We start from the raw sequence: 15392 nt of genomic DNA on the forward strand, positions 1-15392 counted from the left end.
TGAGGAGGGGAACAGACAATTTCAGATACTTTAAGGATGATTTGTATAAACTACCCTTTGGGTCCGTCCCAAATGGCACCCTATTCCCTATATAGTGCAGTGGCACATAAAGGTCTGGTCAAAAGTAGGGCAAAGGGAATAGGGTGCCATTTGGGATGAAAATGTTTCCTACCCAGTTATTCTGCTTGCTGGATGTCCTGGGAAATTTGTTGTAAAAGTGTCTAAATGTGGTGTAAATTTGACAGGAACATGGCAGAAGTCCATTAACATTTTGTTATAAAAGATTCTCTCTGCTTCGTCAAGTCTTTAAAGTACGGCATGTTTTTGATGTTACTTGGAAATGTTAAACGGTTGACATTGGCACATGGTATATATAGCAAGCTACAGTATGAGCTATCAAGCACTGAGAGGAACTAGCTGTATAAAGATACTATGGTTTTGTTCACCTGAAGATTAATGTGTTAACAGCAACTTATTCATCACCTTCAGCTATTCTTACACATACGCTTGTCAACAACTTGGGATGTTTCATATATAATAGAGCGTTTTACAATTAGTACATTCCTCTTAAGATAGCTAGGTGAAGGTGGCAGGGGTGACTTGGGGTTTAAGATCATTTTTTGAAGAGGTAGGGTTTCAGAAGTTTTAGGAAGATTGGCAGGGACTCAGCTGTCCTGACGTTAAGGGGAAGCTTGTTCCACCATTGGGGGAGGGGGGGGGGGGCAGCCAGGACAGAGAAACGCTTTAACTGGGCATAGCGGGAGGTGACCCCTGTAGAGGTTGAAGGGCCAAGAAACCAGAGTTGTGTGGTTTGTGCCCGGATTGGGGTGTAAGGTTTGAGCATAGCCTGAAGGTAGGGAGGGGCATTCCCCTTGCAGGTCTGTAGGCAAACACCAGGGGATGCGAGCTTCAACTGGAAGCTAGTGGAGTAGGCGGAAGAGCGGGGTGACATGGGAGAAATTGGGGAGGTTGAAATCCAGGCGGGCGGCGGCCTTCTGGATAACTTTCAATGGTTTGATGGCACAAGCGTCACCTTTTACTGTCCCTTTATCTCTCAACCTACAGTACATGTAAAATGGAGTATCTAGCCTAGTTACCTCTGGGTCCGTCTGTAGAGACCCAGATTGATTCAACACAGTGTGACTGAATCAATCAACCCTTGAACAGCGCTTTAAAAAGGGGCAATCAGGTATTAGTACATAATTTAAAAAAAACGTTTAATTCAATGATATGCAGCCATTGATTCTTTAAGAATATCACTTAGAAATGTGCTTAGTTTAACTATCGTACCCCATCCCTCAACTGTTTATCTTTGTTGTTATTTGAATCCCAGATTGCCCCTTAAAAATGAGCTTCTGGGATGGTGAACTGAACAGAGAGACAGTCCAGAGCATGGGTACACAGAAAGCACTGCTTTATTGACTACACTGGTCAACCACACCATAGTGCCGGGGGGAGGAGGGGGGGGGCAGGTGGGGAGGGGGTCATAGTGGACGCAGCAGCCGTCTTTAAGGCAACACAAACAGCATGCAGATACAGTCACATGGAACATCATAATATTGCTTTTTAACGTTTTGCTTAACATTGAAAGTGTACAAAAAGGAAAAAATAGTTTTTTGCACTAATGAAAAATACATTTTTTGTTTTTCCTCCTACAAAGACTCTAATACAAGAAAATAAATATTGCAAAAAAAGCCAAAAAATAATTTAAAATAGCTCTTCTTTTTAATATATGTTCAATATTTCTCTTTGCTATTAACAAATGGCACAACATTCTTTGAAACAAAGAATACAGGATAAACTCCTGCAACATTCATATTATCGTATTGTAGAACTGATGCAGATCGAGCCTAATTGGGTGTGGAATTTGATAGGATACGGCAGCAGAGATTTCAGCGCCTTTAAAGGACAAATAAGACAGCCACGTGGTGGAGGGAGGAGGAACCATGTCAGAGTCTGCTTTGATCGGAGAGATCACGTACTCCTATCAAAATGACGCATGTGACCATTAGGAGATACAGGACAGGCATATTGGCTGTGTTTACAGGCAGCCCGATTCTGATATTTTCCCCCCACTAATTGGTCTTTTGACCAATCAGACCAGCTCTGAAAAAAGATCTGATGTGATTGGTCAAAAGACCAATTAGTGCCGGTGTAAGTCAACGTCAGAAAAAGGCACCCCATTTCCTACATAGTGCACTACTTTTGACCACAGCCCTATGGGGCCCTGGTCAAAAGTAGTGCACTATATAGGGAAGTGGGTGCCGTTTGTGATGTAGCCTGAATTTGGAGGCAGCAAAGTGATGCCAGATCAACTACAAAAAACAAAACCTGCTAAGTATCAGAGCTTGGCTCTGTTGCAGAGACACAACCGGTAAATTAGCCCGACCTTAGGAGGAGCAGCTATGGTTATGGATAAACCTTCTCTCCTGGAAATGGATTCATACGTGTATTCATACAAGTCACGGAACGAAAGTCGCAAACAAACATGGGAGCAAGTTGTTTGAACTGTGGAACTTGAACATTTTGAAATGCTATTGAATTTAATGAGAGGAACACATTCTGTGACCCTGCTGGTCACAAATAGCTTGAGTACATCCTAAATGGCACCCTTTTTCCTTCATAGTGCACTACCTTTGACCAGGGCCGTAGGTACTATAATAGGGAATAGGATGCCATTTGAGATGCACACGCTGTGTTGCCAGAGAGCAGCGGTTAGTTTCTGTGAGTCTTCTCCTTGGAGGAAGTGAGAGAACAAAAGGTCTCTCCCAGGCTTCAGCTGCACGCTGATCAGCCCACTGGGGAGCTGGCCTGACCATTTTAACTTCAATTAGCCCAGAAACACACACACACACACAAATGCTTGCACACACACAGATACACACTCGTGACTCGACAGACACAGACAAACATGCACGCACACACAAGCATTGACTCGGACAGACACTAAAACAAACGCACACTCACTACTGGCTATGCAGTTCCCACCTTTCAAATCAATTTCTCTCTGGTTCTGCATATAAAACAAAACCAGAGAAAGTAAATAATCCTAGCTCCAGTGAAAACAGAGAAGTGTTTGCACTTTACGTTTTGTGAGCCACACAGAGGGAGGGACAGAGAGAGGGAGGGGTGTTGTTTAGATTCCCTGTCTGTTAAGTTCACTGTGGACAGGGTGCAAACACTAAGAGGAAAGAACAAACTGTCCTCTCTCTCTCTCTCACTCTCCCTCCCTCCACCAGTGTTTCTCTCTCTCACTCTCCCTCCCTCCACCAGTGTTTCCCTCTCTCCCTCTCGATCTTTCGCTCTTCTGCCCAGAGCGGCAGCAGTGACAAACGCTCCCTCCATTACACAACACATGCACGTCATTATTTGTCCTTAAAGCTTCTTCCTTTGACACGCCCGTGCTTCAAAACTCTGAAGGAGCTGAGGCGGGCCGTCGGGAACACTGAAGAAGGGGAGGGAAGTGAGACAGAGCACTGGTCTGCGGGGCGGGTGTTGGATTGGAACCATACTTCCCAGTGTGGAAGCAGTCAGTCGACGGTCGGAGAAGCGCTAGTAAGGAAGCAGTCGGTCTGATTATGAGTCAGCATTCTAGTTATATGAGCCGCGGCTGAAGCGTTACAAAAACAGCTTGCGAAGGCTTTTAACACGGAAACAAAAAGGGTTTCTAGTACAGTATTCTACATTATTGTTGGTGCATAAAAATAAAAACAGATAAGTAAACGGCAGTCAAACTACTTGAACCAGTTCCCTAAGGGATAAAGCAACTAACACAGAAGAGGAGATCCTTTTCAATGATGTTGTGTTCTGTTAGTGTGCTGACGGCTTTTGTCACGCTACAGACAACAACAGCAGCGGCAGCAGCAGCTGGGTGGTACGGAGACAGCACTAGGACATTCATCCACAGCAACGGCAAAGCAGCATTTCTCAACCCAATTCCAGGGGACCCACTGTCGGGAATGCACGTTTTGTTCCAGCCCAGCACTAACACACCCTACTCAACTGATCATCAATTTGATTAGCAGAATACGGTGTGTTAGTGTAGGGCTGGAATAAAACATGCAAACCAGGTGGGTCGTCAGGAATGGGGCAAAGAATCCCTGCTTGAGGAGGATAATAATAATAATACCATCCATCCATACTCTGTAGGATAATACCATCCATCCATACTCTGTAGAATAATGTGGGATAATACCATCCATTCATTAATCTATAGTCTGCATGAAAAGTGCTGTCACCTGCTGCCTGCTGGACTGAAACGCCTCACCACCTCACTAAAACTCCAGCCTACTGTTTCTGAAAAGAAGCGGAGGAAGAGGGCGTAGACGCCCCTCTCCAATAATAAGAATAATAACAACCTGTTTTCTACTACGTTGGGGGCCGTACATGAAGGGTCCCATCTAAAACACAGCCTAGTCTAAATCTGTGTATATATTGAATATTGAAACCAAGTTTACATTTCATTGTCTTAGCAACACGTAAACGGTTAGGTGGTGGGGGTGGATTCTGTGGGTTTACTACAGTGCTAACCCCACTCACCCACCCCGACGACCTATCTGCAGACAACGATGAGCATTGTTGTTCTTATGGTATTATGTTGTAACTGTAGAATACGAATGAATAGAATGTGCTACTCATTCTGTTTCTATGGTTGTAATGGTCTGCCTCCAAGGGTTACGGTGGATGGAAAGGAAGGAGCCAGACTGGCTGTAGACAGACAGTGTCACCTGACCAATACGCTGCTTTAGGAAGTTTCATCCTGAATCCTTGTGTCCCCTCTGGGACAGGAAAACATAAAAAAACGAGTCATCTTCTACATTACGACCCTGTTATACCAGCGCTGGGGGTTGTCAGCGGGCTCAGCCATCAGCCGCCCATCCACACACGGTTCAGCAGCATTCAACTCTCTCCAGGTTGGGGGGAGGGGGACGTAGGCCACTCCATCCAGAGTAGGTCAGTGGCACAGAGGGCCAGTAAGTAACACACCTGTGGGAGCAGGGAATGGGAGAGTCCAAGGTGGAATAGTGGTGGTGGGTGTCAGGACGCCCCCCTCTTTAAAAAGGCCGAGTCACACCATGCCAGCGCAGGCCTGAGCAATGCACAACTCCCATGTGAGGCTGCGTCACAAATGTCACCTTATGCACTAAGCAGGGAATAGGGTGCCATTTTGGGACGCAGACAGAGTAAGTGCATGGTGCCCTGTCTGTTATACACACTGTTCTTTGGCATTATCAACTCAGGAGACAGCCAGGTGGGTAGTAGTAGTAGTGTACTGACTGAGACATGTGAAAAGCTCTCAGCACAGTAGTAGTCAGAGTTTAAACAGTGAGCATTGCCAAAGGAACCTTTTCTATACATACCTATCATATGTAGAAAAGGCCTGTATATGGTATTATATATTTACGGATGAACTTTGATTTCAATACATTTTCAACCCTTCTTCGTCGCCTTCAATTATTATTTTTTTTATTTTTTATTTTTTTTAAACCCTGAGAAAATACTGTGGACCGCTTTTAGTACAAAATACAACTCTCTGAGACGAAAAAAACCCAACAAATTTACAAAGAACTCAAAAAAGTAGTCAGAATCCAGAACTCTGTGCTGTAGCTGACTATACGATTCGTCTGACTGGAGCAACAATGACTCCAGAAGTTGCTTTGTTGGGGCAGCACTTTGCACAAATATGGTAGAACGGTGTGGCTTTGCATGCGGTTGGGTTGATTAATGGCAAAAGCTGCATTTACATATTTTTTTTTAGGCACTACAATTAAGGTCCGAGAAGCCCTCTGTTTCAGTACGCTTGATGGCCAACACAACAGATTTTCCTTTTTTTGATTGTAACAAATCTGATTATAGAAGTGATTGATAAACTTATTTTTGGGGGAGCGACAGAAGGCACACGATAAAATACTGTTTCTCCAATGATTCAGGCCCAAACGGAAGATGAGGAGGAGTCAGTGAAGAGCTGACGTAATTATCAACCAGTATGTTTCTACAACGGCTGGATCCAGACAGAGTCGTTTAGAGTATGTGTGTGTGTGTGTGTGTGTGTAATGTTTGTGTAATGTGTCTGGTGTGCATTTCTGAAAGAGTGTGTCTGTTTATGCCGCAATGTTTGTGTTACAGTTCCTGTTAGCTATTTGTGCTTTTAAAAGTCTAATATTTGTTTGATATTTTCTGCACATTTCTCAGAATGATGCTGAACTGAAAGGCTTTTTAAAAACATCAGATCCCAGGAATCGCCTCGCGGGATTCCATCTTACGCCAAGAGAAAGGAAGAGATTCGTCTGAACCAGCTTATAATGCCCACAAAGTATTCACCCCAATGCTAGCGGCTAGTCACCACTGACCACACCACTAGGAAGGGTTGATGACATGGTTCACCGCCATGTTATACTTCAAAATAAAACCTAAAATGTAACATTGTCCAAAATCCATTTCCTCTTTGTCTTCTTACGTCATCATACAGCATTTGTTACTTTAACAAGCACTACTAACATCTAGGGTCTCGTTGTGTATGTAGCTATCTGACTAACAGCTATGTTCAAATCCCCAGGACAGAGCAGAGAGACTGATTTAGGACTAGTGAAGTACAGAGATTTGGTTCATTAAAGCGATCTAGAGTGAAAAGAACGGCATGTATAATATCAAAAGCACAGACGGACAGACAGACAGTAGCCATGGTAGCGGGAGCTGGGATGGAGCTCCGGTCAATCTGAGAAATCAGTGTGTCTTCTGGACGATGGTGTGTGTGAGCGTCTCAGTTTTTTTTCTACAACGCTAGCACGCTCCTCCTCAGCAGGTCCTCGCTCCCAGAATGCAACTGGGCCAGGCGGAGCTTGCGGCCGCTGGAGCGCGTGTCCGAGTCGCTCTGCTCGGCGTCAGAGAAGTAGCCGTCCGTCTCGGGGTCCAGCAGCGACGACGATGACGTCTCCTTCACTGGGTGGGGGTCCCTCTCTCTCTCCCTATTCAGGGGGCGCTCCACCACCTCTTTCCCCCCTCCACCCCCACCCTTCCCCCGGGACTTACCCTGCCGGGGCAGGCGGAGGCGCAGGGCCGTGCGGTGACCGGGACCCCCCCCTGACCTCCCCTCAGGCACTGTCCCGGGACTAATGCAGGGTTGTGGGGGGGAGCAGGAGGCCAGAGGGGGCGGCGTGGGGGTGGACGCTGCCCCTGTACCAGTGAGGCTGTCCCAGGGGCCGCGCTCCTCCGAGATGTGACAGGAGTCCATTTTGGAGGTGGGCGGCTGCGGCGGCGGGTCCAGCGGTGCCTCAGTGCTCCTGGTCTGGGGGTGGTGGTGATGGTGGTGGAGGGCCTTGGAGCCCCGGGACCTCTCCCCTCTACGGGCCCCGTGGCCTGGCCTGTCATCTGCCAGCAGAGTCCCCTTGGCTGTGGCTGTGGAGGAGGCGGTGGCAGCAGCAGCGGGGCTGACAGCGGTGGCAGAAGGCGGGGTGGTTGCTACGGCGGTGGAGTGTTGGGCCCGGGCTCTGGGCTTGCCCCGGGTCTTGCGGCCCAGCTGAGGGGTTTTCCAGGTGGACTTCATGGAGTGGTCCATCATAAGGCTGAGCAGGCTCTCCTCTCCCTGCAGCAGCTGGTCAGACAGCAAGCTGGCCGTCTTGTCACGGTGCTGCCCGGCGTCCAGGGCCCACTGGCTCAGCATGTCGTCAGCCGTGATCTGCACCGACTGGGCCAGCCAGCTGTCAAACAGCGAGTTGTCCAGAGGGAAGGTCTTGGGGAAACCTGGGGGAGACATGGACAGGTGAGAGGATCATAGAGGACCAGTCTAGCGCGAGGGCGTCAAACTCAGTTCCAGGAGGGCCGTGTGTCTGCAAGTTTTTGTTATTTCCTTTCAATTCGTGCCCAATGAAGACCTAGACAACCAGGTAAAAAGGAGTTCTTAATTAATCATTGACCTTAACTGATCACTTAAGTAACAAGGGAGGACTGAAAACCTGCAGACACACGGCACTCCCAGGAATTGAGTTTGACACCCTTGTTATTCAGATGATTCTTATATCTCATGCATGTCTGTGGGAGGTTAGTAGGATCAACTGTTCCGTCCAAAACATAAAGCCTTCCGGGAGGAAGTCTGGAGCAAACCTTTAAAACATAGGAAGACACAGCGTAGGACTGGGTGACAAAGTACAGTATGGGGGATTTGTGGTCGGAGTCGTGATGCTAAACCTGACCAGACTTTCCTTCATCGAATCAATCATTTAACAGGCGGTAGGGTGTGCGTCCCAAATATCAACCTATTCCCTATATGGTGCACTAATTTTAACCAGTCCCCTATGGGCCCAGGTCAAAAGTAGTGCAGTACATAGGGAAAAGGGCACATTTGGGACTCACCCCCTATCTACCCCACTTCCTGTGTGAGTTTAAACAATGCATTAGCCCCGTTCTGCGTCTGTCTGTCTGTCTGTGCTTTGTCACCACCACCACCAGGGACGTTCACTGTCAAACGCAGCTTTTGGAGACAATGCATGCTGTGTGTGTATATAATTACGAGATTTGCATGGCTCCTCGTCTGTCATTAAGGCCCAGAGTTGGCTGCCAGAGCCTCTCTGCAGCTCGGGAACACCGATTCTCACAGGAAATAGAGGGAAGGAGGGAGAGAGGGAGGGAAATGCACTGGTGCCAGGCGGTGTCGCAAATGGGACCATATTCCCTATGTAGTGCACTACTTTTGACCAGGGCCCGTAGGGTTGCATTACATAGGCCGGGGATAGGGCGCTATTCAGAACACACCTAGAGACAGATCTCCATCCACCACCCGTATTCCAATCCCATGAAGTCCCTCTCCCACGGTCTGGGAGATGCATCAGGGGACAGCACGCCGGGTAACACTCTCCACTCCCCGAACCCTGCCTCTAAACCAGAAACACACTGGGTTCCTGTCAACCCAAAACATCATGAGCCACTGTTCACAAAGGATTTCACACACCTACACACACACCTTCCAACAAACAGAGCTTGAACGCACACACACACACGCGCGCATCTTTTAAAAAAGGTAGACCTGCTGAAAATACATTTAAACCCGATAGGTGTGGCGTTGTTTCAATGAGCTACAATGACCTCCTTAAATGTGTGTGTCTCTGTCTGGTGTGGAGTGGTGTCTATCTCCTCAGGTGATGAGTAAGGTGCTGGCTGGCATAGGGACAGAGTATTAGCAGTGGTGCAATTGGCTCCAGCTCCACACACCCAGCCTGCCTGTTTAATGAGATGAAGCTCCTACTTAGAATAGCATTTTTAAAATCACAGTCATTAACAGAGAGGGCTAATTCCACCACAGCCCCTATTGAAGTATGGGAGGAACACAACCGAGGAGAGGAGGGATAGAGGGAGGAGAGGAGGCAGGGAGGATCAACTTGAGAGACGCTCTCTGCTGGGCATGTCAACATCTTAGCACAGAGACACGGAGGTAGGGGTGTGGGGACGGAGGGAGAGAAGATTGGAAAACAAGTGTACTTCTCCCCGCAAACCGAGATGCTAGTCAGCACACCTTTTTATGGTCCATCAGAAGTACAACTAAAGTCAAGTATTCTCCAACGAGTTGCTTACGTAAAAAGACAGACCGTTTGGGTGTTTTTGTTGGACAATGCATCTCCGTTGTCATTTACCCGGCAACGGATTACTCCTATTGGAAAGGCATTGGGTCCAGTAGTGCACTAAATAGGTACTAGGGTGCTATTTGGGATGCATCCTCTACCCAGTCACCCCCCTCCTCCCCCTTCAGTCCATAAGGCACTGTGCCCACCAGGAGGTCAGGAGGAGCTGCTGTGATTGGATCAGCATCCCCAGGCCAGCCGTTTCCATGACGCAGCAACAGCACCAGCGCCTCTGCTGGAGACAGGAGACTAGAGAGGGGAGGAGGGAGGTGTGGAGGGAATGAGAGGTGGTGGAACAGAGAGAAGGGAGGAGGGAGAGAGGGGGAAACAGAGAGAAGGAGGGGGGGAATAGAGAGAAGGGGAGAGAGGAGAAACAGAAAGAAGGGGACAGGGGGGAATAGAGAGAAGGGGAGGAGGGAGGGATGGGGGAACAGAAAGGGAGGGAGGGAGCAGAGTTGGAAAAGAGAGAAGGGAGGGCGGGGGCTGGTCGTGACCCACTCTGCTCCACCTCTCCTCTTCATCTCCAACCCACCCCGCTGCGCATGTCTGCTGGCTGCAGCCCCTCTCCTGGCTCTGCTCCTTGGACCCGGTGAAAGCAGCCCTGGGGCCTAGGCTGCTGCGGTATGGTAGCAGCCCACGCTAGGCTAGGTGAGGCCCGGTAGGGCTAGGAATGCGCTGGCTGGGACAGGGCCAGACCAGGCTAAGCTACGCTAAGTAGGGCCAGGGAGGGAGGTAGGCTAAGCTACACTAGGATAGGCAGGAGGGAGGGAGGCTAAGCAAGGCTAGGATAGGCAGGGACAGGAGGGAGGGAGGCTAAGCTAGGCTAGGCTAGAAAGGGCCAGGAATGCGCTGGCTGGGGCAGAGCCAGACTTGTGTTTGTGCAGGCCCCGCTACAGTGTGCCAATTGTTCTCAGGTGCCAACTGTCGCCCTGACAACCCCGCATACGCACGAAGCGAGGGAAAGAGAGGGGAGTGAGCAGTGCGAGTCAGCGACGGAGAGCACTGTAAACTCCATGCCTGAAGAACTTAGAGGCGGAAAAACAAATGAAGTGTTAAAATGATACCCAAAGTATCAGTCTGGGGAGAGAGAGTTATTATCCAGCCCTCTCAATATCAACACCCAGAAGGTCTTGCAGTCTATTTGACCACTGTAACACTCAGAAGGTACTCTACACCACTCTGTCTGCCACCCAGGGGTCACGTTACAACAGGCTTACCACGGTGGACAGATGCCAGTATCCATCCGCGTCCCAATTTGCACCCTATTCCCAAAGGGCTCTGGTCAAAACTAGTGCACTATATAGAGAAAGGGGTGCCATTTGCGACTCTCCCAGCCCCTGTCCCGCTGCCTTATCTGGAGATGCTCTCCCCTACCCTCTGACCCCCTGGGTTATCCTGTGCCGTGAGGGAAGGTCACACACACTAAAGCCCGGGGATTTAAGAGAGCAGCTCTGCCTTAGTAAGGGGGCACGTAACTGATCTGGCATCACCAAGGACTCAACTGGCATCTCTCAATGACACGGTATATCACACCAGCCAACAGGAGAGTGCAAAAAGTGTCCGGGAAGAACAATAGAATACCAGTACTACTACAGCATCCATTTCTGTTGAGAAACACAACACACACACACACACACACACACTTGGGGTTAAGTGCTTAAAGGTAGAGTTGGAGTGTATACCAACCTGCTCCTACATGGTACACATGCAGTCAGTCAGACAGAGCACTACCGAGCAGTCTGACAAAGAGCAGATGGCCTCAAAACACACACACACCGTCCTCAGTCGCCAGCATAAAGGCTTGTCACACACAAAACCCGATCAGGTAGGCTGAGTCGATAACATCTGAGGAATCAGTCAGGCGGAGGGAAAAAACAAAACAGTCCTCCGTTACATGTTCTGTTATCACAGCACTGTGGAGCATTGATATAACTGTGAAGGACAGTCAGGAAGAAACCCGCAGCTAGCCACTGTTAAACTTGTTATTTACCTTAACCTAAAAAAGGTCAGCGCTCTGCCTACTGAAAGTGATGCTACCGTCTATCGTCACTGTGTCTGGTGCTATAGGTGGACCCTGAAGTGTGTGTTTACACCACCGTAGTTCTATACCGCACTGATTATAATGTAACAATAGGTTCCCCCATGTAATAGGTATCAAACATAGGTTCCCACGTGCAAGTTCTTCACCAGGTCCACCTGTTTACTGGTTTTGGAGTGGTTAACATAACGAAAAGCTGAAAGTGAAGTATAAGGATCGGCATTGGGAAGCACCGGTCCCACGGGAGCTCTTAAGAGTCGAGGGCTCTGTGGACACACGTGGGATACGGTTCTTCTTTGGTACTGTAACCAAGGCTCGGGTCATAAAGGCTCCTCCGGCCCTGTCCATATGTCGGTTCTCAGCTCCAATAAAGGGGCCAAGCCACTCGCAATCACATCAGCGTCTTAGTCATGTCCGCTAAAAGACAGGTATTGACCTAGAAAGTTAAATATTGCAGGACAACCACAGACGTCAACATTGGCTAACAGTTTCCTAGTCGATTCCCTGTTAATGGTTCTGCAGATTCTCTAGGGATGAAGGATGCTTCTAGTTGAGTATGTGTAACCGAGGAACAACTTTTCCTCCTGAATGTTGATACTGTAAGCATCTTCATCATGATCATCAGCTGGGGAGAGTTTGGACACTGAATAGTGCCGAGCGATTAACCGAAATGTCGGTTATTTTTCAAAAAAAAAAAAAAAAAAAAACTAATTGAACGATGTCAGTTCAATTATTTGAAATCCATTTAATTCGGTTTTCCTTCTAAGCTCAATGTGCACATTGCAGTTTCCCTAGATATAAACCAGATCCAGCCTGAACTGTGCGATGTAGTAGGGAGTTGTAGTTTCCAACAGGATAATATTCTACATATTTACAACATTTTATGTGCTAAACTAACTACAATGACCACAATCCATTGCGCATCTACTTGTCTGGTCTGTGTTTCTTTTACGCCTGCTACTTAAGAGACAGAAGAACATGCGATCGTGAGGTGATATAGAGAGCAGCTGTTGCTTCGAGGTATCTCTACCTGAAAATACATGATCTAAGTGATTGATAGTTGGTATTCAGTAGTCATAAAAGTATGCCTTATTTACTTTGAACAACTACTAAAATAGTGATTTCTTTCAGACAGCATAAACAGCAGCTCTGTAGAGATGAGACGACTTAGAATGAAATCATAAAGTCATCAAATAAAACAAATATACATAACAAATTCAATATTTAATTAAATAAAGTCATGTGAATAAATGATGGTTAATAAGTGATTAAGCAGAAATGGGCAGTCAATAACATCATGGGACTTTCATTACAATTATTTTATTCTGTGTTACAGCATTCAACCAAAATAATCGAAACCGAAAACCGTGATAATTTAAAAAAAATAATCACACCGAAACAACCTCAAAATGTACTAATCGCTCAGCACTGACACTGATGTCTTCTCCAGAGATGGTATCCAGAGGAGACCTAGGCTGCATCCTGATTCACCACACTTTGCCCAAAGTGTGCACTTGCACACTCCCAGTAATTGATTTGAATGCTTTGGATTGGTGTAAGCATTGGCTTTCCAACATTGTTAAATCCATGACAGGGAGTGTGCAAGTGCACACTTCAGAAGAAGGGTGTAGAATCAGCAACCAGATCTAGATGGTGCGAGCCTGGACAAGTCTGGGGAGGTGTGATAGCAACTCAGGGGGGAGTGGGTGTTATACACGTCATCAACTCAACTGGAAACTCGCAGCACATACACAAACCCCCGTGGTGTGTCAAACCTACCTAGCTGTTTGAGGAGGGAGCCGTTGTCAGACTTCCACCTCTCTTTCTTCTTCTCCGGACTGCTTTTCCGCCGCTCCTTCCCCTTCTCCTTCACCCCGTTCTGTCTTCCCTTATGGCCCTTCATGGTTTTCTCTGCAGAGGAAATAGAGCAACATTGAGGTGGAGCCAGCCAAGCATGAAGTCAGGGAGAGGCAGGTCAAGACCGGGATATTTTTTCTCATGAGACAGATCAACTACTGGTGTTTTTAAACTGATTGGCTGTGCCCTTGGGGACATACCGCGTGCGCCCTTGGGGACAGGGCGCACTTGGGGACGTACCGCGTGCGCCCTTGGGGACGTACCGTGTGTGCCCCAAATGGCAGCCTATTCCCTATATTCTGCAGGGCTGCAGTCAAAGGTAGTGCACTATATAGGGAGCCATTTGGAACACATGCTGTGCAGCAGTTAAATACAGCTGCATAATGTAAACACAGTCATATACTGAGGAGGCTATGTAGCAGTCAATGTTTGATTTCATTATCGTAAACTAAATTGGGGGTCAGTACTAAGCAGTGAACAGTACCCTGAGGCTCCTTGTCTCCATCCTGGTTAAGTTTCCCTCTCCTCCAGTCAGAGTGAACCTTACACTGAGAAACTGAGCTATCTGACCCCAGAATGGCACCTTTAACCCCACCAGCTGGACTAATTGTTGTGATGAGAGAAATGACCCATAACCTGACAGACCGAACTGAGAAACTGTCCCACTTCTCAGAAACGCTCCGACCAAAGAACTCCCTCACAGTCAAAACCTTCACCATCTCTATTCACAGCTCGTGTGTAGTCATTGGGGACTGAGGCACAGGAAACCCACCCACACTCACAACTACAAATATGCTCACAAACAAGCACACTTACAGTAAATATACAGTACCAGTCAAAAGTTTGGACAGATACTCAATTCAATCATTTCTTTATTTTTTACATTGTAGAATAATAGTGAAGACATCAAAACTATGAAATAACACATATGAAATCATGTAGTAACCAAAAAAGTGTTAAACAAATGTTATATTCTTCAAAGTAGCCACCCTTTGCCTTGACAGCTTTGCACACGCTTGGCATTCTCTCAACCAGCTTCACCTGGAATGTTTTTTCAACAGTCCTGAAGGAGTTCCCACATATGCTGAGCACTTGATGGCTGCTTTTCTTTCACTCTGCAGTTCAACTTATCCCAAACCATCTCAATTGGGTTGAGATCGGATGATTGTGGAGGCCAGATCATCTGATGCAGCACTCCCCTTCTTGGTCAAATAGACCTTACACAGCCTGGAGGTGTGTTTTGGGTCATTGTCCCGTAAAAAAAAAAAAAGATAGCCCCACTAAGCACAAACCAGATGGGATGGCGTATCACTGCAGAATGCGGTGGCCCTTGAATTCTAAATAAATCACAGACAGTGTAACCAGCAAAGCACCTTCACACCTCCTCCTCCATGCTTCACGGTGGGAACTACACATGCGGTGATCATCTGTTCACCTACTCTGTGTCTCACAAAGACATGGCGGTTAGAACCGCCATTGCTTGTGTTTCTTGGCTCAAGCAAGTCTTCTTCTTATTGTTGTCCTTTAGTAGTGGTTTCTTTGCAGCAATTTGACCATGAAGGCCTGATTCACACAGTCTCCTCTGAACAATGATGTTGAGATATGTCTGTTACTTTATTTGGGCTGCGATTTCTGAGGCTGGTAACTCTAATGAACTTATACTCTGCAGCAAGAGTTAACTCTAGGTCTTCCGGTTTGACTGACCTTCATGTCTTAAAGTAATGATGGACTGTTGTTTCTCTTTGCTTATTTGAGCTGTTCTTGCCATAATATGGATTTGGTATTTGACCAAATAGGCCTATCTTCTGTATACCGCCCCTACCTTGTTACAACACAACTAATTGGCTCAAAGGAGTCATAAAATGATGTAGAGGAAATGAAATACA

The 15392-nt window shown here is 47.3% G+C and overlaps 1 protein-coding gene across 2 annotated transcripts in view; it reads right to left on the reverse strand.

The window, feature by feature from the left end:
* Positions 1 to 1397: 1397 nt before the first annotated feature.
* Positions 1398 to 15392, reverse strand: part of LOC120031954 (protein Jade-1-like) — a 139075-nt gene continuing 125080 nt past the window's right edge. For both annotated transcript variants that reach the window (XM_038977823.1, XM_038977832.1), the window contains exons 11-12: positions 13429 to 13560; positions 1398 to 7740 (exon numbers count right to left, since the gene is read on the reverse strand). In XM_038977823.1, the coding sequence (XP_038833751.1) occupies positions 6773 to 7740; positions 13429 to 13560 (1100 nt within the window). In that variant the 3' untranslated portion in view covers positions 1398 to 6772. The remainder of the gene's footprint in view (positions 7741 to 13428; positions 13561 to 15392) is intronic.

Source organism: Salvelinus namaycush, chromosome 3 (assembly GCF_016432855.1).
Source record: "Salvelinus namaycush isolate Seneca chromosome 3, SaNama_1.0, whole genome shotgun sequence".
NCBI lineage: Eukaryota > Metazoa > Chordata > Actinopteri > Salmoniformes > Salmonidae > Salvelinus > Salvelinus namaycush.